The sequence below is a fragment of the Fusarium phalaenopsidis genome (assembly GCF_050370095.1).
Source record: "Fusarium phalaenopsidis strain FUZ10S chromosome Unknown contig_32278, whole genome shotgun sequence".
Classification (NCBI taxonomy): Eukaryota; Fungi; Ascomycota; class Sordariomycetes; order Hypocreales; family Nectriaceae; genus Fusarium; species Fusarium phalaenopsidis.
This window is the reverse complement of record NW_028145417.1, coordinates 2,935,245-2,959,054: the sequence shown is the minus strand read 5'-3', so window position 1 is coordinate 2,959,054 and position 23,810 is coordinate 2,935,245. Positions and strand designations below refer to the sequence as shown.

The following is a 23,810-nucleotide window of genomic DNA, read 5'->3' as shown; positions in this document are numbered from 1 at the left end:
CCTTAATATTCAACAAATATCACCCAAACTTAGGACTGAGACTTATCTAAGCTTAGATATGAGAATTGCTTATTCTTATACAACCTTATGAATATCTACTAAATCCTTAGAAAAGGTCGGTCGGCTGGTTTAGTGTGGTCGGGTTCGTGAGAGAAAAGGCTGCTTGCCCCCAACCCAAGTACATACGACCACATCTGCTAGAAAGCTCGGGATCCCGTCCGATCTCCCATCGATAACCTGGCAAGAGTTGGATTAGTAGCTAGGTCGGTGACGACTAGCGAATCCCCAATGTTGTATGTTTTTTCTTTTTGCTCGTTCTATTTTATTGATGCTCTAGTCACCCATGGCTCGATGGTGAGTTGGTGTTGTATGCTAGGTACTACTTGACAGGATTAGACCAAGCGGACAGAAGCTGGTACGCATGTCTTGAAGATGATTCCCCGGTCAGACTCATCCAGACCCCTCTCGTGAATCTCGAAAACACCGATCCTTACCATGTCCCCTGAGGCAGTTGGTGAGACAATGAGGCCTCGGGATGCGTGGAAGAGTAAAAGGGAACTCTCGCCGCCGGATGCCCCCTTCTTTTGTATTATCTCCTCCATCGCTTGGCTGTCTTCTTCTGTGTCAGGGAGTAGATCAATGCCGGGGCTCTTGTCGTCGTGGTCCCGCCCCCCGGGCCGAATCATTGGTGGTAGGGCTGGAACGTTGCTGCACTCGCAAAGGGGACGCATCTTGGCCTCAACAACCATGTGAGCACCACTGACGCTTCCAAAGGGCAAATTTTGATGCACCAGGTCAACAGAGTAGCTGTGAATCACCGCCTCGTCTGACTGCCTTGTGACGTGGGCCCCGCTCAAATGGTTCCGAATGGGGCCATCGATAGCTGCCCACGACCATGACGGAGCCCTATATATGCTCGCGCGACGTGATTTCGCGGGGTCAAGTGTGTTCCAACGGAGCTGCTCAAGTAAAGAGGTGCTCTTTGCCAGATCCACAAATAGCCCTGCAATGTATGCTGGCTTCTCCCCGCGCTGCTCTGACACCTCCCAAATGTGAGATACCAAGGCTGAGATTGCGAGAAGCTTGTCGCTGGGAACGCTTATGTGACGGGTTGTGTAGTTCATCAAGAGATATTTCCACTGATTTGCTGGTGGGAGCTCCACCAAGTCTCCAATGGGTTGAATGAAATCTACCAAGGACCCAAAGTTTCCTGATACCCTCGGTTCCATGGAGACGAGATCCCCGCCACAGCCGCACGTGGAGGTTGTGCAGGTCCAGTAGAGTTGCCTTTCGGAGTAGATCAGTATGCGCCGAGAAAGAAACGATTCTTGCATGGTCCACCCGCGTGTCGTGGTGGGTTGTGGTGGAGCGTCTGCCTCTTCCAACAAGTAGATGTGGCCTTCGTCGGTGCCGTTCTTGCCCCTTAAGGACAACCGAAAGGGCCCGACAGCAAATGGATGGCTCTTTCGACGGAATAGAAACCCTTGTTCAGCGCTCCATGAGGCAGCAGCGCAGATTGTGACTGTGGCACTTCCGTAGTAGGTCTCCATGCGAGATATCTCAGCTGCCTTGTCTTGGTCGCTGTCCTGTTGGATGCATAGTGCGTCAACCCATAGATATCGCAGCCCAATTTCTCGAACGACACGAACGGCATCTTGTATAGTATTTGGAAGTTCCGAGGAGAAGAAGCCACCGTAAAGATGCTGGCTTTGGGACTTTGCCAGTATTAGGGACTGTTGGCCTCCCCAGCAGTACGACAGCGCCACGAAGCCCGATGAGCAAAGCACGGCTTGCTCATTGTGCGATAGTGTGCTGACCTTGATGAGTTTGATACGAGTTGCAGTTCCAGCTTGGACATCCAGCAGTCGAGATGGGATATTGGCTATGTCGATCCGCTCACTGCTCAAGCCCTCGCCAACGTGCCGTAGTCTGATGTCTGACACGTCTGTTAGACGCTCGCGACATCGGGAGTGCTCCGCTCGGCATGTATCGAGGCATCGACGAGCAAAATCCCAACTCGTATTGGAGTTGACATCGCACTCATAGGGACGAGACTCGATGAACTTGGAAGCTCCATCGCCAGGCATTGCCCAAGCTTGCAATCGGCGTGAATAAAGCTGACACTCATATGATCCAGCTCTTAGATGAAGACTGAGAACAAACCTTTCGGGGACTCCTTCTTGGGAACGAGTAGTTCCGGAAAGATGGAATGTCGCTATACCTAGTAGAGATTCTACTGTATCTCCGCCGCCACTGCAGTGCTTCTCCAAGGCGCGAACAAGCCAGTGAAAAGAGCCAAGAGAGGCAAGAAGGTGAGCATAGAGTAGGCAGCCCGATCGGGCGGCGGCTACGGCATTTCCAAGCCCGCTCTTGAAAGCAGCTGAGTATTTCCTCTGCACATCTTTTCCGAAAGGATCCCCGCAGCCACCGCATGAGCGGTACTCAGGGCTCGTGGCTATTCCAATACCTGCCCATCGGCACTTGCTGCAGGTTAAGTTCATGGGCCATTCAACAATCTGGATGAAGTGGTCTTGGCATTTCTCGCACGAGTGTGGATTGTCAAATGTGAGCAGCTGTTTTTGTTGGGATTTGGCGTCTTGTTCCAGGTGAATGCCCAGGTCCTTGAGGAGCTTCTCGATCCGGCTTTCCTCAGCCGTTGAGCTTGCATCAACCCCACTCATTGCGAGGTTGAGATGACTACGGCCTACGACGGGATGAGCAAAGCGGATTAGACTTGCGAGAACCAGGCGGGATAACCCACAGAGTAAGCGCTGGTTGGAGGAGGTGTTATCGTTGCTGATAACTTAATTGATGGACAAACGGAAGAGGGTTTGGTGCTGAAAGAGCAGAAGCTGGAAAGAATCCGACTGTGAGATAAAGGGAGGAGAAGAAAGAAGCTTGGCATGCGGGGAAACATGTTTGGGCATATGCAGCCTGATCTCTCCTTGTTGGTACGCCAAGGCGGCGAGAGCCTGACCGTGTGCCTTGCCTGCAATCTGCATGGCAAGACAACGTTGTGCAGAAGAGCATAGTTTTACATAGGTACATGAATTTCATGGTGGACAACGAAAGTTGATAGACTATCAGCTAATATCCTATCCCGTAGCTTGGAGCTCCAAGGAAATCTCGAAACTCGACTTGCTAGCCATCCCATCTGCGTGGCAACAGTTGAAAACAAGCCTACTTGACACATGTGCAATGGAACTGTATGAGTAGGATAGCGAAACACCCCTCAAGCATGCTCCTTCTCTTCGAGCCTGGCAGTCTTTGAGTTGACAATCTCGACGGCAGCGTTGTCTCCCTCGAGAACCAATGCCATCTCCTCCAACGTAGGTCCCTGAGTCTCGGGGAAGAAGAAGTAAACCACCACAGTCTCGATCACGAGCCAGACACAGTAGACAAGGAAGAACTTCCAAGCTAGATCCGCCATTCCAATCGGGTTCACCAACAGGTTAAATGCGGAAGCAATACGCGTCGACATTTGCATGACGGCAATGCCTTTGGATCGCTGGATGAAGGGAAAGATCTCGCCGATATAGAGATACTGAAAGGGCTGCATAAGATTGTAGCCGGCGCTGTACAGGAAGATCAACACAATGACGGCTTTGGCGGCTGCTTTGTTCTCGTTGTCTTCGGCGTAGACAGCTGACCCGGCAGTGTAGCAGGCAAATAGGATAGTCATGCTGATGTATCCCGCCATGAGCTGTCTGCGGCGCAGCAAGTAGCTTGCAGCTATGCTAGAACAAACCGCGGTTACGAGATTCCAGCAACTGAGACCGAGGTTGATTTGGTTCTGCGTCCTTCGGGAGGTGATGCCGACCAAAGCGAGGATCTTGGCCAGGTAGTAGCTGATAAGACCATTGCCACTCCACTGGGTGAAGAAGCCGACGCAGATGGCGACAAAGACTCGATGACGGTTGGCTTTGCCGGTGAGAAGCTCTTTCCAGGGTTGTTTAGCTGCTTCCTTTTCTTTGCGGAGAGTCTCTCGGATCTGATAAAACTCGGCGGCTACAAAGGCGGACGTCTCATCACCTTCAGCGTGGTACTTGATCAGGATCTGAAGTGCTTCTTCGTGACGATCGTGAGCTACTAGCCATCGAGGAGACTCGGGGATGAACCTGCTGCGTGTTAGGTCTGAGCGCAAAGGGATATGCAGTGAGGACTGACCAGATGAAGACGATGGTAAGCAAGGAGGGAAGAATCTGGAAGAGGGTTGGAAGACGCCAGCTCCAGTTATTGGTCCAGTCATACGTCCCAAGAGTAACACCCGCAGCGAGGATGGCGCCAGCAAACCAGGTCCCCTGGAAGAAGCCGACAATGGTGGATCGTTCCTTGGGGTAAGCGAGTTCAACAACAAGTTGGGCAGCACCGGCGAGAGAAACTGGAGAGCCTAGGCCCATGACGATACGTGAGGCGATGAGCATTCCGACTGGTCATGTTAATATGGGAGCGAGAGTCGGGGTTAGGGGGTTGAACATGCCGTTGTGAGCACAGGTTTGAAGCACCACGCCAATAGCGACTATTATAGAGCCCAAAATGACACAGAACTTGCGTCCAAAGTGATCGTTCAGGTATGGCATGATTGGGACTCCAGCCGCTGTTCCGATGGCCAGGGAAGCAGAGATGACACCGAGAGTCGCACCGGTGGGATTGCCATAATGCTTGTTCCACAGGTCAACAGCTTGGAGCGCGTTGAGGACGCTTCCATCGTACCCGGTGGTCATTTCGACGCCGAGGGCAGCAGGGACGAGCATTAAGTAGAGCTTGAAGAGGTTGGGCTTCTTATACCACGGTGTTTTGTCCTCTTCGAGGAGACGGCGGACCTCAGAGGCAGCGGCGACTTGGCCTGCGTTGTTGTGCTTTGCAGACATTTGGGGCAGCTCTAGGCTCTGGACTTTTGTAGAGGTATTGCTTGGATCGGAGAGGGTGAAGAGCCTTGGTGAGATCCAAGACAGGACAGTGGAATTGGCCAAGATATATATACCCTTGACCCTCTCACGACAAGACTGCGGGGCCCCAGAGTCTCACTTCTAGCTTGGATGGAACAAGGATGGCGAGCAGACTGGGCTCGACCGGTCCCTCCCCCGCATTGTCGCCTCATGGCGCTTAGCTTGATGCCCGTATAAGTCGAAGAATCTGGGGAACAGAGTTGGCCATTTCCTCAAGTGGTTGGTCCGCTCAGCACTAACATGGGTCGTGAATGCAACCAGACTATGGGGTTGCACCTATGTCAGGGGTTTTCCGCCGCATATCCCGACACTCACTCGCATGAGCTTTCCTTCCTGGCCATTGAGAGTGCTGCCTTATCCCCGAGCCACATTTCCATCTGGTCAAGTAGATGCTTTGAAGGCGCATTTCATTGGCGGGGGGAAGCAGAAGGTTTCGGTTTATTGGTTCATGGCCAGCATGCTCTCGTCAAGCTCACAAGGCTTGTTATCCAAGACTCCGGCTAAATGCATCAAGAAGCAAAAATCCCTTCGGGTTTCTCTCCGTCTTGATATAGCCGCGGAGGAAGCTATATCGATGGCGCGTGGACAATGGCGTCAGGACAAGAGGGGATAACCCTGGTATCATGCCACTCGGTTGGGGACCTTTACAGACGATCGTAGAAAACTACGATGCCTTTCACTACTCGAGGGGGTGCACTATCTATGGTGCCTCAGTCTTTAAATCAACTGAAAACCTGCTGGACGGCTTCAGTAAGTCCCAGGATGAGACGCCGAAGATTATAGAGAATCCAACGCTCGCAGGATGTCATTGGCACTCGAGTATTGCTTAGTCCAACATCCCAGAATAATATCTCCCCCATACAACCCTTTCGTATCAGGAAAGATACCCTCCCTGAAGAAGCCATTAACCCGAGATCCGTACTCTTCCACTTCTTCCCCCGAGGTGAAGAACCCACAGGGAGGCTCTCTATAGGGTCAGAGCCCAGAGACTATAGTGTACAGGACTGACCCGAGAGAGAAAATGTCAGTGGCCACTGTACTTGTCCAGCCCGAGTTGGGGTCAAAGAAGCCATCATCCGGGAGGTTTTCACCCGGGATTCCGATTTCTTCGCAAGCTGATCCACCAAAATCGCAAAGCACGAGATCAAAGTCCGTGGAGCCTGTAGTGTGGACGAGAAAGTTGTCAGGGCGGAGATCGCTGTGGATGACGCCCCGACTATGGATGTAGGCAATTGCCTCCGTGACTTGCCTGCACAAGTTTTTCCGCACAGATAGGGATATGTCCCGGTTTGGGTCATCTAGGAACCTCTGAAGGCTGCCGAGACTGGCCTCGACAAACAGCAAGCCCGTGGGAAACTCGTCGTGCCATCCGAGATACCTGCACCTCTATTAGTAAACATCCTGTCTTACAAAAGACCTCTTTGAACTTTGTGATTCTGGGATGATCGCCAAGTCTGGCCAAAATCTCCTTTTCATTCGAGAACCCACTCGCCACACTCGGCCTCAGCCGAATTACTTGATCCTCTTGCTGGCAAACCGGAGCTTTCAAGACGACTCCGGGTTTGACTCTGAAAAATATGGCTGTCGAGCCCAGGAAGCCATCATCTATCGGAATTGGGGAAAGAGGTGGCCCAGAGGGAATATCAGAGTCTTGTGTCATAGTCTGCCGATCTGATGGGGCTCTATGTCGCTAGTGAGCATGAATGTTTGTTTGACATGAAGCGGAAAAAACGCTGGATATTGACATAGGTGAAGAAAACGAGGAGAGTAGGCTCAGCCTGATTTCTCGGACTATGGTTGATGCGAGTGTCTTACAACGGGTGGCTCAAGCATGCATGTTACACATGTGGCCGTGATGATGCGTTGGGCATTTGTTTGCGCAAACAATTATGATTCCACACCTTTTACGCACCCCTCCGATAATTTACCATGACTGAGAGCAAGTATAGTGTCAGATCCCGCCGATAACCACCAGAGTTATTGGGCTTTAGCTGGGGTGCCTGGCAAGATTAGAGAGCACCCCTTGAACCCGCGAGTTTCCGATTACGAGTGAAGCGCTGTGAGAACGAGATACGCGCGGGTTGACATGGATGTTGTGAAACGAAAGAGAGTGCTAGAATTCATGATATCATCCTAACCCATTTTGCCTCGCATCTGCAAGAAAGATGAGGCGTGGGCTGACGACACAGACAAGGGAGATGGCTCATGCTCCCCGCTTGATATCCTTGGCGATGGTGTTGCGTAGCCAATCAGACCTCTGCTTCGCCCTCATACGCGTATTCGGGAGCTGGTCCGAGTATACGGAAATCTCAAACACGGGTGATCCTTGCTAGCGCCGTCGATACGTGTAATTGCGTGCATTCAGGATCCATGATAGCCGACGACCTACTTGCGATCTGGGACTCCTGTCTTTACTTTAATGGCTTCAATCTTGCTCTTTTATCTTCTCTTGAGCATACAGCTGTGCATCTCAGCATGAAATCAACTTCAGATCTCCCCCCAGGGGCACAACCAGCAAGAGGCATCCACCTTCAGTCCAACCTCAAGCCGACGACGACGACCAAATTGGTCTGTTTATTTGTTGCCGTCCTTTTCTTCTCAGCCACGAGGATTTGCCATACACCGGATCCCTCTCCTCGACCACACGATACCCAACGAGAACCCACGATCGAGATCCCACCGCCGCCGAAACCTGAGCCAATAAAGGTCAGCAGATTGCCTCTGCCACCCGTCGCGCCTAGTTCCGATGTTGGATCGTGCAATTCGACCACCAACCCTAGAGGAACAGGGTGTATCGCAAAAACAAGCGGATTACAATCAGGAAACTATTTGCCAGACGATGTCCACGTCCTCGCCGTTGCGGATTTTGCAGGCGCACCGGCCGCCCCAGACCCTGCTAGCATTTATCAAGGCCGACAGTTGATCATCATCAAGACGAATAACGAAACTTTCGAGAACGGGGATGCGTGGAAATGCGTCACTTGCGGCGTGTCAAAGGAAAACTCGCGCGGCCGGGGCAAGGTCATGGATTACCCCCAAGCGTTTACAGATGGAAAAAGGATACTGACCGGTACCGACATTGTGGAATGTCTCGATGGGCTCACCAGTGAAGCCTGTGGCCCTGAAACTGTACGCGCTATTCCTCTCAGGTGGGATACTACAGTGGACGGCTCTGGCCCAGGGGGCAGTATGCGAGAGCTTCGCCTTCACCCTGACAATGTGCATATCGGCTTTAGCTCTTTCTTCGCCACGGCAAATGGTGTTTCTCAGTTTTCATTTTTTGGAAGGATCAATTACAACCCATCGCCTATCACTGGCGAGCCCCTCGCGCCGCGCTACGATGTGGTCGATGTCAGCATCCTCAACCATGAACAGCGTTCGCGGGCTATTACGACGGACCCAGAAGACCCAACTCAGCTCCTCATCAACCCGCATTCATTGGCTGTGGGCGAGCTTAGAGGGTTCAGCGGCTCAGGGAACGAAGTAACATGGATCGGGTACCCGGCTGAATCGTGTAATATCGATGTTTTCGCTGCCAACCTCGCAGATGGGACTGTGCGTCGGTTGACAAGCCATCCTGACTATGTTGATCCAGTGGACATCTCACCCGACGACAAATGGTCCGTCGTTATGGATACGCGTGCATCAGAGCGACAAATGTTCCTCTCAGGCCTCAGAGGAGTTCCACCTGTCATCGATCTACTCGTCACAGCCGCGGTTGCCTCAGTGCGGAACAACGGCCAACGGCGCTTCTTCAAGCCATGGCTCATTGACCAATATGGAGATCGGGGATCTTATATTGGGCAGCGACTCGATGCCGCTGGCAGTGGTGTTCCTGGAAGCGGAGACATCAATGATCCTGAATGGAATGGCAGAGCGGATCCCAAGTGGTCGAGAGGCGGCACTCACATCGTTTACACTGAGGCTATAACAGAATCTCCAGCATGTGGGGGAAAGAACCCCTTGCCCTGTTATGAGTCGACCGAAGATGGTGGGCGGAACGAGCGCATCATGGTTGCGCAGCTCACAGATCGAGAGCCCTTCGACCTGCCCGCCGTGGATCCCAGACCAGACGTTATCCCATGGGGAACACCATTCCCCCCTGGGTCATCATTCCCCGATAGAAAAGGGGTACCACCAGGAAATTACACACTGAGGGGAAAAGCATCAGGATGGGCCGATGTGTCCCTCGAAGGGGACAAAGAACGCGGCTTGATCTCATCGGTTTCGGTAAAATACCACGACTTTTCCGACGACGGGTTGAATGTCCTGGCGGGATCGGAAAGCGTATCCAGAGAGAACCCAACACCGTTCATGGAACAGTTGCATTGGTTTTCCAACTTGAAGCAGACGGGACCTAACAACGGGACCAAGATTACGAGTCCAGATGGATTTCATCTCTCTATTGATATTCATTACAATTTCTTCCATGCGACAGGGAACTTGACGACTACGGTCAACGGCAGGGAGTATCGTCAGCCAGCTAATGAGACCTAGGTAATTTGGTTGGAACTTTTGGAATAAGGAGAAAGGGGGGGTGCTGAGACACGAGGCTCGTATTACCATAATTATCTTGACCAAAATGGCGGTGAGAATGAACGAATGTTTCATAGATGATGGATTTTACTTGAGGATATTGGCAATTTCCTTTGTTATCCCGCATGTGACAATTAGTTAATGTACTCGATGACCCCTTGATGACCCAGGGCCAACCTAATCAGAGTTCCCAGCTAACAAGCAAAGGCGTCACACTTAACAGCCCGAGGAAATGGTTCGAGCTCATATCTTGAGCCTTTTTCATGGCATTGGATTGAAGAGGCAGCCAGGTCCGGTTTTCGGCGTGTTATCAACCATGGCCAGCATGGGAGTTGGGCTGTCATGGTAGAGTGAAGGATTAGGCGTTGTCTAATGAGCCATAGATACCACTGTACTCTGAGACGAAACTCAAGCGCATAAAATCCATTTTCGTGTCTGAGGCTGAGATTTGGCTGAGTTGCTAGAGGAACCTAATTTTGGGACTGTAGGCCCCTGTATTCCATCGCCCACCCAGATTTTGACTTAAATCCCTAGCAGATCTGCGGGATATCTCCTCATAGGGTTGCTAAAGGATAGTAGTATCTAATAGAGATATAGGGAGGCCGGATAGGAAGCCGCCGGCGAACAAAGTGCTTAGTGCGGATAATAGTCCCACAAAGGCCTGCCGAGCTTTTTCGGGAGATCGAAGATCCTCCTATTAAGCCCCTCAGGGTTGAATAGAGCCGATTTAGCAGGAATCGAAGGCTGGAATATCGGTTTCAATGCCTGAGGTAGCATATATGATGTCGGTCCTTTGGGTTTATCCACGGTCCCTGAATAGCGAGAATATCGTGATCGTCGATCCTGGGGTCGCAGAGGAGCGTGGCCATCACCATGTCTCTCCATGTTCTACACTTATACTGTGGTGTTGTGAATGGATTTTGCGTAATAATTTACTCTTATTAACTAGTTCGATTCGTAGCTGTCTTTTTTCATCTATTTCATCTTTTATCTCTTCTGAATGCCCTCATCCACAACTGATGCATTGCGCACCTCAACTCTCTTAGCCAGGTCATACCCCGTCGGGTTTACAACCACAAGGACTGGATACAGCTGACACGTGTATAAGTCAACCATGACAGTGTATAGACCATAGCGGGAAGGGAAATTTTAGAATGATTTTATGCCTATGACCTCTGCCGCGAGTTTGTCCATGGTCTTCTCCGCCGGAGAGGCCAAATTCCAGGCCCAAGACAGCAGGGTCCAATATGCCATCTTAAATCTCAGGCTGTAATGCTATGTACTGGAACATAGGGTTGTGCTGGAATATGGGGGGCAAGTGGAACACAACGCACTATCCCAAACTCTGGTCTGTGATACAACGCACTGCTCTAAACATTATGCCAGCATCCAATATACCATAGCAAGGCATGTACTAGTATATTTCTAGGTCCCAAAACCTGTCCCATTGACACGCTGGATACAAGAGTGTGTTTTTAAAAGGAGTGGGCCGAAATCACCAAAAGCACACCGGCGCTCCTGCCCCGTTCGCAAGTACCAGACCAACAGCGAGACGCGAGCCTGGCGCGACATCACCAACTTCGTCATTCAACCCACCAAGACGCGATACGCTGATGGAGTTTGTGTCCACCGCTTCAGATACGCTAAAGTGAAGCCCAACGATGTTCCCTTCCTCAACCTCCAAAATAAGAACCATTTCGGTATTTTGCCTGCTGAGACCAGAAGGTACCTACTTAGCTATATCATAGGCTCCCTCAAAGATAGCCCTTATCCCTGAGTCAAGTACCACAAAGACCACCAGTGGCATGCTGCTATAGCTGCTATAAAAAGTCAAAAAAGGGGAGCGCATAATATATAAAACTTATAAATTGTTTGCTAATCCAATACAGTCACTCTTGAGAGCAAGGAGCCTTCTATTAGAGTCTATTGCTTGCAGACATAGAAGCATTATATTATTAGCCAGGCCCCAGGACTTCCCTTAAAGGATAAACGAATAGGACCCTAGTTCTCAAAAGACCATAGATACCGGTTGTGTCCCAGGTCTGGGACACTCCGGAGTTTCGTGTGCCCGATAGAACCTAATGGCAGCTCATGCACTTGGCTCTCTGACATCTATCATCGATAAAATCACGAACTCCTGAAAGCCACGATAACGGGTCATATTGGCTCCTTGCGGATCGGGCTGGAATAATATGACGACGATGTGCTTAAAAACCATACCTATAGACGGTCGCCTAGCAATGTCTCAAAACATAGACCCTTCCTAGGGAACTAAGTATTCTTTCTATTTAACCCTAGTATAGCACCCCTAGTTCAAGGCTAGTATACTCAAGGTTAAGGGATCTAACTGAGTTAATGATACTAAGCGTTGTAGAAAAGTGCTGTCACACTGTCATATGAAAATCTGCTACACTTCTCCGTTTCGTTGGCTCAGTCGGATGGCACTTCTCGGCCTTCTCTTTCTTTTGCTCCACACATGCTGGCAACTGCTCAAACTGGTCACGTCGTTGCTACGTATTCCTGGATGATGAGCCGGAGGTCTCAAGGCGGGGCTCAGGCAGGGTTCTCCCCATGTAACATGTAACATGAGACAAGGGAGAGAGCATGTGGACGAGGTTACAGTTACGGGCCTTGGTCCGGTTTCTCCGGCCCCACCCTCTGTCAGGGTTGAGGCACCTTTTTGTAGTCAAGGAGAGATACACGACCACTACGCTGGCGTGTGTTCCTAGGCAACATTTCCATTTCCCATCGCATTTCGTGTCGTGCTTCTGACTGTTTTAACACGTACAGCTCGGCCAACATGTTATCGGTCTTGACGCATTGCCCATACTTGATGGCAGGCGTTGACATGGTCGTCCTATCTGTGTACCACAACCAACAGCCAACTCAACTGCCAGTTCCAGACTAGCGCATGGATAACTTCATAAAACAGAAGACCAGGGTGTTGTGACCAACCTGCAGAAGGGTTGTCACACCAGCAAAAGGACAAGAGGCCTGAATATGTGCTTCGCCCGGGTTCGGCTCTTTAATCTGTGACAAATTCCTCTCCTTTTCATCTTACATCAACACCCAAATTCTCTCGATGCTCTAGGTGCTATCCAGCCATCCTATTGATCCACGTCCACCCAAGGAACTAGTCACCATGGCGAGCGCACAGGAGGCAGAGCAAATTGTGCGGCGCCTGACCGGTAAGTATGGATTCCTAAACGGACAGATGATGGACGACATCGAGAAGTTCAATGCCGAATATCGCCGGGACATTGACAGAAACTGGATGACCATGGAAAATGCGGTATCGCACTCCGTCAAAATGTAAGGTGTCCAAGCCAGACTTTTGACTACCCGCACTCTAACTATTTGTCAGACTGGCAAAGCAGATATATGGCAGCGGTGCTCGATTCGTCTTTGAACTTCTTCAAAATGCCGAGGACAACGTCTTCAAGAAGGCTACCGCAGGCAACGTACTGCCTTTCATCTCTTTCAAAATACATCCGAACCGCATCATTGTCGATTGCAACGAAGATGGCTTCACTGAACCGGACCTAGAAGCCATTTGCGCTGTTGGGGAAAGTACCAAGTCAGCTTCCCACGGATACATTGGTGCAAAAGGTATTGGTTTCAAGTCTGTATTCATCGCTGCCTCTCGAGTTCATATCCAGTCCGGAAATTTCTCGTTCGAATTCCGGCACAACAAAACGGACCCAGGTATAGGCATGGTTAGACCTATCTGGGTCGATCCTGTCGAAACCATACCCAATCCTCTGACTCGCATGACACTGCACCTCCACGACCAAGGAGATCAAGGCGAAATTCAACATCTGAAGAGAATCATCTCCATGCAATTCGACGACCTCCAGGCAACATGCTTGCTCTTCCTCCGAAAACTTCAGCAAATCACCTTGGAGTTCTGCCACGAAAATGGAGAGCTCAAGCGATCAAAAACATTCCGCAAGCATATGATTGACGAATACCGTGTGTCTTTGGAGACGACTTCCAATATTGATGGAAAGGAAACCACCCAAAGCCAGATCTACCACATTACGAAGCACACGGCGACTGGTTTGGCGCAAAGCGACAATCGTGAGCTTCCTGATACCGACAGGGCCCAAGGAATTTCCTCCACAGCTGAAGTTGTTTTGGCTTTTCCTGTCACAAGCAACTTCAAACCTCTTGTGACTCAAAAGAACCAAGACCTTTTTGCATTTTTACCGCTCAGAGAATCCAATTACAAGGTTGGTTTGATGACCTACTCATATGCCACAAACTCCATAACGTAAACATTTGCTGACCATCTTTTTCTAGTTTCTCATCCACTCGGATTTTGACACAAATGCCAGCCGACAGGATATTGTCACCACTTCGCGAAGAAATCTCGATCTTCGTACTTGGATTGCAGCTACCTTCTTCCAAGCGGTTTTACAGTTCTGCGAGCATCCTACTCTCTGCTACGACTGGCCAATGTTTCTTCCATCTCCAGACAATAGTTCGGGTGCATTTTGGTCTGGTCTGGATCACGTTATCCGGGGCATGATGAAGGAAAGGCCTACCTTGAGGTCGCGTAATCGAAATGATTTACGCCTCATCAGCGACGTTTTCATCCTCCCTAGCAATGTGATGGACGGGGACGGACGACCTTTTTTTGACGATCCGGCCAAGGATTTATATCTTTCACCAAACTATTCTCAAGCGGCGGTGAACATTCTCAAAGACTATGGTCTTCAGCCTGTATCTGTCACTACTCTGATCGAGTTGCTGAAGACTGATCTCCGCAGTGCCAACTCAAGAATGCATGGAAAACACATGACTGATGCGTGGCACTCGGCTGTGGCGCGGATGCTGTCTCTATGGTGTAAGAGCTCACAGTTGACGAAACAAATCCTAGAATGGCTTCCTTTGCTTCCTCTGAGAGACGGAGAATGGACATCGACTAGATCAGGGCCAGTTTATTTCTCAAAGATAGGGGACATCAACATCCCTGATTTCTTGGATCTTAGGATAATCAGTCCTTCCGCATCTGGTAACCCTGATCGATACACCTTATTTCAGCACCTGGGAGTCTTGGAGGTTACGATTGACCAAGTGCGAGCCTCAATTTTCAGGGCTTTCAGCTCAAATTTCGAGCGCCAATCAACCGAGATTTTCAAGAGCTATCTTGATTTTCTTTACCTGACACATCAGCCTGACGCACAAGTACCACAAGGATCCTGGATATTGGCTCTCACCGATGGCTTTGGGTACAAAGACCCACGTCTGATCGACATTTACCTTCCTGGTACGAATCGTGCCAACAGCCCCATGAGCCTCTTGGCTGCCCAAGGCACTGCCCCAGGCCTGTTTGTGTTCTTCTTACGTCCAGCCATCATGGACCATGCACCAGCAAGGCCGACTCCATCTCACCTAAGCTGGGAGAGGTGGCTTTGTGATTTCGTTGGCATACGCGAGCGACTAAGGCTTTTGTCGCGCATTGGCGACGATTTGTCGCATCCTTTTCTTTACGTCTTGGAGCACCGCCCAGATGAATTCTTGGCGTTGTTTGAGCATCTCTGGCCATACGAGAAGTCAAGTTTGCTGAGTAGCCGGACTCTTCGATCTAGGGTCCAGAATCTTTCCGCCAAGCAGCTTTGCGGAGTGAACTTCTCACTCAGACTGAGAGAAACTTGGCTTCCCTTTCAACACTTGCGAGACTCGGTCGTGCGCTACATGGAGCATCCTGAGCAGTTCCCTTTTCTCAAACTCGGGGAGTCAGACATGACTCAACGCTTTGGAACCAGGTGGGATTTCCTGAGCGAGTATTTCTCGGTCGGGAAAGATGACAACGTGGATTTCTTCCTCGACATACTGAGTTGTATTGAGCGGTCGTGTCCTGAGCCCTCTTCCGTTCGGCAGTCCCAAATGGTGTTTGACCTGTATGCCGCCATCTATGCCAAACTTGCAGTGGCGTACGACGAACCGGGAGTGCGACGCAAAATCAGGCGAGTACCCAGGAGTTTGCCCAGATTTGCCACTGATTGCTGATTTACAAGTAAATAGGGAACATTTTGACGTAAAAGGCATCCTTGACCCAGACGAGAAGGCGCCTATGTGGACGTCGTCATCATCTTGTCTATGGGTCGCACCCCCTGATATGATGACGGCACATTCCCTCAGAACTCTCTACTCAAGAAGGTTGGGTGACGAGCAGATGGGAATCCTGGAGAACCTGTTCCAAAAAACGCTTGGAATACGAGACGCTTCGTGGAAAGATTTGGTGACCGAGCTAGAGGCGCTCCGGGAAGAGGGTTGTAAGGACATCGTTCGCATGCGGGCGTTATACAACTACTTGGACGAGTCTGTGGTGTCCGCAGCTGATGCAAGGTACGTTCTACGTTCTTTCAGTTTTCATCTTGTTAGAATCGGAAGGCTGACACTAAAAAAAGAGCTGCATTTGAGGCATCTCCTCTCATATATCACGTTACGCGGCACGGCGAGTCAGGTTGGTACAAGACCTCTGATTGCTTGTGGTCCAGTGAGACAGCAATTCGCGGCAAAGTCGTCCTGGATGAGTGCTGGGAGGCTCACAAGAGCTTTTTTGTGAACAAACTAGGGGTCAAGTTGCTCACCCTACAAATAGTCTACGATGAGCTGCGACAATCGCCTCGGAGTAGCACCGACGAGATTAAAGTGGCCATCTTGTCGTTGAACGGCCTCCTCCAAACAGAACGGACGCATTTGGATCCAGAACCGATCAGAAAGGCCAAGATATTCCCCGTCAGGTACCCGAACGGGACCGTTGTGTTGAGCTCTGTGGGTGCAGACTTCGCGATTGGAGATCGGGACAAGTTGAAAGTAAGGTTTCAGGACAAGATTAGTCTCTTGGACTTTGGCCTGGAGGATGTTCGTCGTCTCAAGCCACTTTTTGAATGGGCGAGTCTTCAAGATCGGTACTTGTCCCACTCGGTCAAAGAACGCACTTCAGTCTCGACAAGTTTGGGGCGTCCGATTTCATCACGCAATCGTGATCTGAAACGCAAAGCTTATTATATTGCCCGGTAAGTACTGAAAGGGATAAGTATCGACTGAGCAATGCTGATTACGCCCCACCAACTAGAGTAGCAGCTACCTTTCACAGCCCTCGATTTGAAGACAACCCAGGCCAAGTCTATGAGCAGCTGCGCACAATGACAGTCCTGGAGGTTGATGGGATTTCCTCTGTATTGGAGATGTTCCAGAACAAGCAGCTATTCCGAGTCGAAGTGGCAACTGCCAACGAGCATATCGACGATAAGACCTCAGAGAGACTCATGATTTATGTTCCTAGGGAACGCAGAGCGCAGGAACTCTGCTTTTGCTCAGTTCTGCCCAGAAAATTCGCCGGATGGTTAATGCGACGCTCGACAACTGATGGAGAAGGACCTGTCGAAGTTGAAGTTGACGCAGTCAACGCTCTCACTTCAATCTTTGCCTGTGATCGGTCCGTCCTTGACGACATTCTCGATGACCAAGGTATTATTCAAGTGTCATTGGAGAACAAGGATCAAGGTGACGATGACGAAGATGGAGAGCAGGAGGTGGAGGTGGAGGAGGAGCAACAGCGACAATCCGACATCCTTTTTGAAACCGACGACGCCTCTTCAGAGCAACAAATGACTCCCACTCATTCCTCGGCGAATGACAGCTCCTCACCATACGTTGGGTCATCTCATACTGAACCCACGGGAGGCATCACGGAAACAGTAGTTGAGACAATTTCTCGGCAAAGCCAAATGTCACACCAACCTCACCTGGGAGGTGGAGATGACCCCTCGCGACCACCTCTGTTCCACCATTCATCACTGTCACTGAATACCTCGAGCTATCAGGCTCCTCAATACCTGCCACCAACACTAGTCACGCAGCCTGGGGGTCGATCCGAAGACGTGCAATATCGTGCGATCCTGGACAGGGTTGTTGAAAAAGCCCGAAGAACAACATTTGGGGTAATCAATATGAGTGGCATGCGAGATACTCTGTCCGGCGGTGTGAGACATGCAGATGCATATGAAAGCTTTGACGGACTGGATGTCGTAGGTAGGTTTCGGTCCACTAACCAACTAGAGCGTGACAGGAAGATTGGGGCCGCGGGAGAGTTATTTGTGAGTTTTATTTTACGCACAACACGAGTTTTCAAGACTGACTGAGGTTTTCGCCTAGGTCTTCGAGCTCCTATCCAAACTCGAGATGCCAGGCTGGGATTGGGGAAACTGGCAGAGTACGATCAGAACATACGTGACGCTCCACCCAGACTACACAACCATGGGAGCATGGAACAGAAGAGAAACGGCAGATCTGGTCTATGTCGATAGTTCAGGACACTTCACAGACATACTCATTAGCTGTGGCTATCTCGATCATGATGACTGGCATGGGGCGCGACCCAAGTATTACATAGAAGTCAAAACCACGACTGGACCGCGTGGTACCCCCTTCTATATGAGCGGCAAGCAATACCGACTGGTAAGTACACTAGAGCAGGATACTGTTCGCTTCGGCTAACTTGATGAGATGCAACGCATTCACTCCACCGAAGATCGTTCAGAAGTTTACATGATTTTCCGTGTGTTTTGGCTGAACGACGACGGGATCGGCCTGAGTGTTTATTTCGACCCAGAGAAACTGAGGCAAGAAGGGCAGCTTGTGTTTACGGGACAGACGTGGTCTGTTACTCCTCCAGTGGCTGGCACGGAGGTAGATGGTTAACGAGGAAGGATAACATCATATGTAGAAAGCTGAACTTGAAAATTTTATCGAATTGGTCAAGGTGAATAAGGGCTTTAAGTACATAATACTGATACGGAGTGGTCGGATCCCGCAGTCATATTGCGAGTCCTATGGTAGGATCAGACTGAATCAACATTCCGCATGGGTCAGGTCAGACGAGACGACACATCAACTGACACACAAGGCAAGAATATCACGTACCAACAAGGCGCCGCCAATAAAGTGCTGAGCCGAAGCTGAGCCGGAGGAGGATGAGGGTCATAAAAGCGACCACCCAGGATGATTCAGATCTCACTTGAGTGTCGTCTCAGAATACCAAGTGAACATGTCCTATGAGTGAGTGCCTTGGCAAGATTGGAAAAACTGCAATGTTCATCAAAGCACATGGATAGGTGGACAAAGGAAATGGCTGTAAGAAGCCAGTCCTTTCAACTTCTCTTTGGTGACAATCATGCCCCACACCGCCACCGCACTTCACTTGCCCTTTGAGTTTGCTGCCGACTCGGACACACATGCGGATTGATCCATTGTGCTCGGTGTGAACTCAGTTGCGCAAGTACGGCGCCTGCTTGATGCCTTGTTATTACCTGAACATTGCGTTGGTTCTGAGTTGTCTAGAAACACTGTATAGAAGGTTGGCCTCGCCCTCCTACCCGCTCACATCTACTCCAGTCTGTACCATTCAACTTGTATCCTCTGATCATCTTTCAAGATGAGCGACTGTATCAAGTCTGAGAACCGAGGAGGAGAAGGTTCCTCAGAAAAGCCGATGAAGCCAAACGACCTCGCCGACCATACCTACTTGGGTGAGTCCGGCAGCGGGGAAGTGAGACAGAACCATGGCGAGGAGGGGAACAAACAGAGCAATCAAGTCAACGGCACCGAGTTCGAACAAGACGACACCTCACAGTATGATGAGCTTTTAGGGAGCGACGAATGCACAACCCAAACAGAATTTCCTGCTTCTGAGGACTCCATCGAGGATGCTTTCATTCAAGAGCTTGAAGCATGTCTTGACCGAAGTGGTTTCAAATGGGTCTACCTGAGCACGGCCATGATCAAAAATACCCTCGTGGTCGGGTTCCTTCAATACCCTGACAGGAACAAGGCGGAGGACCTCAAAAGAGAGCTTCGTATGGCTATGAAGGGCAGAGAGCTACTCATCAAGTTTGTCGATATAACCGCCCCCTGGAAGTGCGACTAACTTGACGGTTGGAAAAGCACCTTGGCAATCGTTGCTGCGGGGACCACTGAGCAAGTCCTATTCACCTATGGCAATAACGCTTAGCGGTGGCTTCTTTTGGAGGCGATACCATGTTCACACAATGTGTATTGTTTTTCTAACATAGTCCCCTGATATTTGTATGGCTGTATAAATTGAACATTATTGCTTCTGCTAAGTAGACAGCGTTAACTGGAATGTAACTACACATATGACTTGATAATTACACATCCATCGTTCACTAGATCAAAGAACACACTTAGAAACACATGACAGCATCTAAACCCAATGCGGTAAAACACCGTACAAACCTCCTTTACTCCTCAAGGTAGAACCCATAGAGATTACTCAGCGGGACTTTTCTTGATGCCAGGTCGTGATGTGGTTCTTGGGCTTGGCTTGTTCAAACTGAAGAAGGTTAGCTACCCCACTCTTAAGAACATGAGGTTACGAGAAGAAAGTGTGGGAAAAGGCCGGGGGAAAGAACGGAGAGAAAGCGGTAAAGAGAGGTTAATAGCTAATAGGTCCTCTTTCATTGGCAGTTGGCCTGATTGGATTGAGATATCAGCATCTGCGCAAAATGAGAGGTGACTCAATCGTCAAAGAGACGTTTAAGCAGGTACGCTCCCTATCTCTGTTGCAGAACCAAGATTACTGACCATGTTGCCTCTTATGAAGCGGGATTCGTTTCACATGCCCGACGGCCCCGAGCAGGAAGCTAGGGATGCCATTTTCCTATCCCAGCTGGGCAAAGAGCTAGGGGCGCCCTTTCCAAGCAGATGCACTTGTCCAGAGGTACAGCCCTGGCTGTATGGGTACGACGCGTTCAAGGAAGTTGAAGAGTCGATAAAGACAGATCCTATTGGTCAATACACACTCTAAGTTGGAGGTAGGTAGTAACGAGTCTCGCGTTGCCTGCTTGGATGATTTGGCCATTGCTGGAAATACAAGTCGCTAATGTCAAATTTGCAAATTGCTGTTCATCGGATGATTGGAGTCAATATGCTTCTACTCATACGTCCTACGTCCGCGACTCGTGTTGCAATGAGATCCAATTCGACCAACGGTTTGTCAATGACTCCTCGCAATAAGTCAAACCACGACATGTCGCTCTCGTTGACGAAAAGATCTTCCAGGCAGAATAAAGGGCACAAGACTCCATTGGCATTTTTATTTGAGATATACTTGCTGATTTATAGACTTTGGAACTCGTCAATAGAGCTCACTAGTCGACATCCGGCACCGGAAGACCATCAATTACCTTCATGCCTGTTACCCCTTGCTTTTGGATTGCCTCAAGAGCCTTCTCGTTGCGGATCCGGTTGGATTCATCCTCCGTCACCAGAACAAAGTTATACTGCATAAGACGGGCCGAAGGTGGAACACCATACTTTTCTGCGTAACCTTCGACGTCGGAGACGGACTTTAAGCGCACAAGGAGAGATTCTTTGACTCCAAATACGGCGTCTGACCTCTCGTACGGAGAGTCACGTATGTATAAGGCGCTGCAACAAAGTTTAGCCTTCTAAGATGGAAGAGACGAGGGCACGGAACTTACGTTATGAGAGGATCATAGCCTGGCTTGCTGAACATAAAGTGGAAATGACTTGGACGGTACTGATGGCGTTTCAACTTGGCCAGGAGGCGCCCAACAGGCCCATCGTCGGGAATCGGATAGGGGACTGGCGTGATGGCTGAGAAGTAAAACATGCCGTCCTCATCGCTCTGCACTATAGCGCGACCATCCGGCCCTGTACGGTCTGCATGCTGGACATCATAGAACCCTTTTGAATCCGTCTCCCAGACATCAACCAGCACACCGGGGATTGCCCTCCCCTGCGTGTCCTTGACCGAACAAACGACCAGCATCGGCTCGCCGTCAGGGTCCTGAGAAATCAGTGTCCCGTTCTCAATCTTTGGTGCTTCATGGGTGTGAAAAGGTCCCAGAACAGTTCCCTCCGTCGAAGCTGGGGGTTTTGGATGGTCGATGGAGTCGACCAAGAGGGATAGGCCGAGAACGTCTGAGAGGAGGATAAACTCCTGGCGCACATCGGTGCATATCTGCCCAACCTGTGTCAGGAACTGAATAGCCGCTTGCCATTCATTCGTGCTGAGACGTGTCTCTCGGGCAAAGTCATGCAAGTGTGTGACCAGCCTTTCCATCAGGAAGCGAAAACGTGCGTCATTACACGTCGAATTGACGGCATTGACATTTTCGGTAATGTTGTCAATTGTCAAGTCTAAAAGGGGACGTGTTGTGCGGTCCATTTTGGATAATGATAACGACTGATCGTATGGTTGTAGGTAGTTGGGTGGGCAAGGATACACTATTCTTCCATTTAAATACCTTCGGATTGGCCAACCACGAAGTAGTTAATTCGGATATTATAAGAAGGGGTGGGCGGGGTTCGGGATGACAAATTGCTCAGCAATGCCATAAAGGCAAATCCGGCTTCGTTGCTCGGTACTTAACTCGGGGGATAGACCGGACACAAACCCGGGACGCTATCCACGCTCTAGCTCCGCTTTGTCATCGGAGTCCCTGGAGTTGACCTTGAACTTGAACCCTTGAAGGTAAAGTGATACAAGCTTCTTCAAGACTTAGCTTTAAGCACTTTTCCGTTCTTTTTTATTCCTTGCGACTTCCTAAGTACTTGTTGGTAGTTATATCTTGCTTAATTTTAAGTTATATAAGAGACAAACTCAGAAGGTTTACAAGTATGAGGCTCAAGTTTCCTAACCTTGAAAGGCAATACTTATAATATGATTATTATAAACGAGTCAATTAATTAAAGCTATCGCTTAGGGCGGCCTGTTCACCTGCAGAGCGTGTTGCAATATCGTGCCGGAGCGGGGATACAATTGCTAACCCAAACACACCATCAGGATAAAGAACCATTTTGCGTCAGTGCCTCTCGTAAGATATTTTGCACTTTTGACATTACGATACTACATAGGTTAGACAAAAGTCAGCCCTTTCGGTATGCCTCTGGTGGTGATTGCATATATGATACCCCACACCACCACCACCTCCACGCCCATTAACTTGCCGCCAGCTCATTGATACCTGCAGGTTGTCACAGCTGGGTGTGGTACCGGCTGCATGTGCAAACATCCATATGTACGAGACGGGCAGCTGTTTGATGCCATGTTGCTGCCTGATGTTTGCCTACGATGCGGCCTCCCTAGAATAAAATCATATGTATCCCCGCCTTGGATCTATCCCGTATTCTTCTCTAAATAATGCCCTTGATTACTCATACAGAACAGAATCATTGAGGCTCCTCTCATACTCAGTCATTAACATGGAGGAAAGCTCGGAACGTCCTGAATCCAAGGATAGGGGACGAACACCCTCGTCGGGCATACAGCAGGTATTCATCCTACCCGTCTCATCATGCTTTGCAAGGCGCATTGTTAACCGAATATGGCATAGCAAATCGGACGTGGTCGTTCCCCAGTACGGCCAAGGGTAACACAAAGCTAAGAGGATTTTCTCAGATGCAGGTCACTGAATGACTCCAGGCCCGACCACCGCGTTCTAAGCCAACTGAGGTATGGGGAACTGATGTCAAAGAAGGGTCAGGGCGCAAAGCCAACACCAACTGAGGCCGGACCTAGTGCCGGTACAGAAAGGGACCCCTTGGGATCTCTCTCAGGCACCACCCTACACGCGCGTCTCTCCGCGAAGCCTTCTTCGTGTCCTATCTGACTTTGTGTGTTAGACAACAGTGCCTAGTATTCTGTCAAAAACCCGAGACGTGATGGGGGACCCTGGAAGCGATATCGACAATGATACCACTCCAACTGATAACGACGACTCGGACTCCGAGGACAGCGAACGAGATCACAATGAGAAAAAGGGTAATGGCAAAGGCGAAAGCGACAGTAACAAACGCAAAGAAGATTACAAGACCCAGTATGATGAGTTTCAAAAGATGCAACCGTTCACGAACCAAGCAAGTTTTCCCGTTTCTGAGAATTCCATCGAGTGCGATATCTTCAACAGGTCCCTTCAAGATCTTGTCGCATGTCTGAGGCGAAGCAACACAGGATGGGTTAGCATCGACTGCCTCGGGAGAATCTGGGTTTCAGAAAGCAAGGAGCGCAAGATAAGGACTACAGTAGTGGCTAGCTTCTCTCAATATCCCGACCGGGCTGAGGAACTCAGAAGAGACCTTCAGATGGTCATGAAGGATAATGATCTCCCCGTTGAGTTTATTCAGGGAAGGGTCACCAGGTACGTGACGAACCCTTTTGGACTGTTGGATCCAGAGGCCCCTCTGGATCTGCGGCTCCTCTTGCGGGCCTCATGAGATCCCAGAAGCGGGCACAGTCGGTGGTTTCATCACAATAAATGATGACCC

The 23,810-nt window shown here is 50.0% G+C and overlaps 5 protein-coding genes and 1 non-coding gene across 6 annotated transcripts; 4 read left to right on the top strand and 2 right to left on the bottom strand.

Moving 5' to 3' along the window:
* Positions 1–182: 182 nt before the first annotated feature.
* On the top strand, positions 183–298 carry LRP88_01553. The gene has a single exon (XR_014475143.1). It is a non-coding gene; the product is annotated as a 5S ribosomal RNA (ribosomal RNA).
* A 2,934-nt stretch (positions 299–3,232) lies between these two features.
* Positions 3,233–4,871, bottom strand: LRP88_01552 (general substrate transporter; the record flags this gene model as incomplete). Its single annotated transcript, XM_083238232.1, has 3 exons — positions 3,233–4,118; positions 4,168–4,429; positions 4,493–4,871. 3 exons carry the CDS (start codon positions 4,869–4,871, stop codon positions 3,233–3,235), a joined length of 1,527 nt encoding a protein of 508 aa, XP_083106737.1.
* Positions 4,872–7,424: 2,553 nt separating this feature from the next.
* On the top strand, positions 7,425–9,446 carry LRP88_01551 (uncharacterized protein; the record flags this gene model as incomplete). Its single annotated transcript, XM_083238231.1, has 1 exon — positions 7,425–9,446. The coding sequence occupies one exon, from the start codon at positions 7,425–7,427 to the stop codon at positions 9,444–9,446; it is 2,022 nt and encodes a 673-aa protein (XP_083106736.1).
* Positions 9,447–12,627: 3,181 nt separating this feature from the next.
* LRP88_01550 (uncharacterized protein) lies at positions 12,628–13,762 on the top strand (the record flags this gene model as incomplete). The annotated part of the gene is made up of 2 exons (XM_083238230.1): positions 12,628–12,797; positions 12,850–13,762. 2 exons carry the CDS (start codon positions 12,628–12,630, stop codon positions 13,760–13,762), a joined length of 1,083 nt encoding a protein of 360 aa, XP_083106735.1.
* Positions 13,763–18,933: 5,171 nt separating this feature from the next.
* On the top strand, positions 18,934–19,425 carry LRP88_01549 (uncharacterized protein; the record flags this gene model as incomplete). The annotated part of the gene is made up of 1 exon (XM_083238229.1): positions 18,934–19,425. One exon carries the CDS (start codon positions 18,934–18,936, stop codon positions 19,423–19,425), a length of 492 nt encoding a protein of 163 aa, XP_083106734.1.
* A 1,243-nt stretch (positions 19,426–20,668) lies between these two features.
* On the bottom strand, positions 20,669–21,881 carry LRP88_01548 (uncharacterized protein; the record flags this gene model as incomplete). Its single annotated transcript, XM_083238228.1, has 3 exons — positions 20,669–20,948; positions 21,035–21,683; positions 21,791–21,881. The coding sequence occupies 3 exons, from the start codon at positions 21,879–21,881 to the stop codon at positions 20,669–20,671; spliced, it is 1,020 nt and encodes a 339-aa protein (XP_083106733.1).
* Between the last annotated feature and the right edge of the window lie 1,929 nt (positions 21,882–23,810).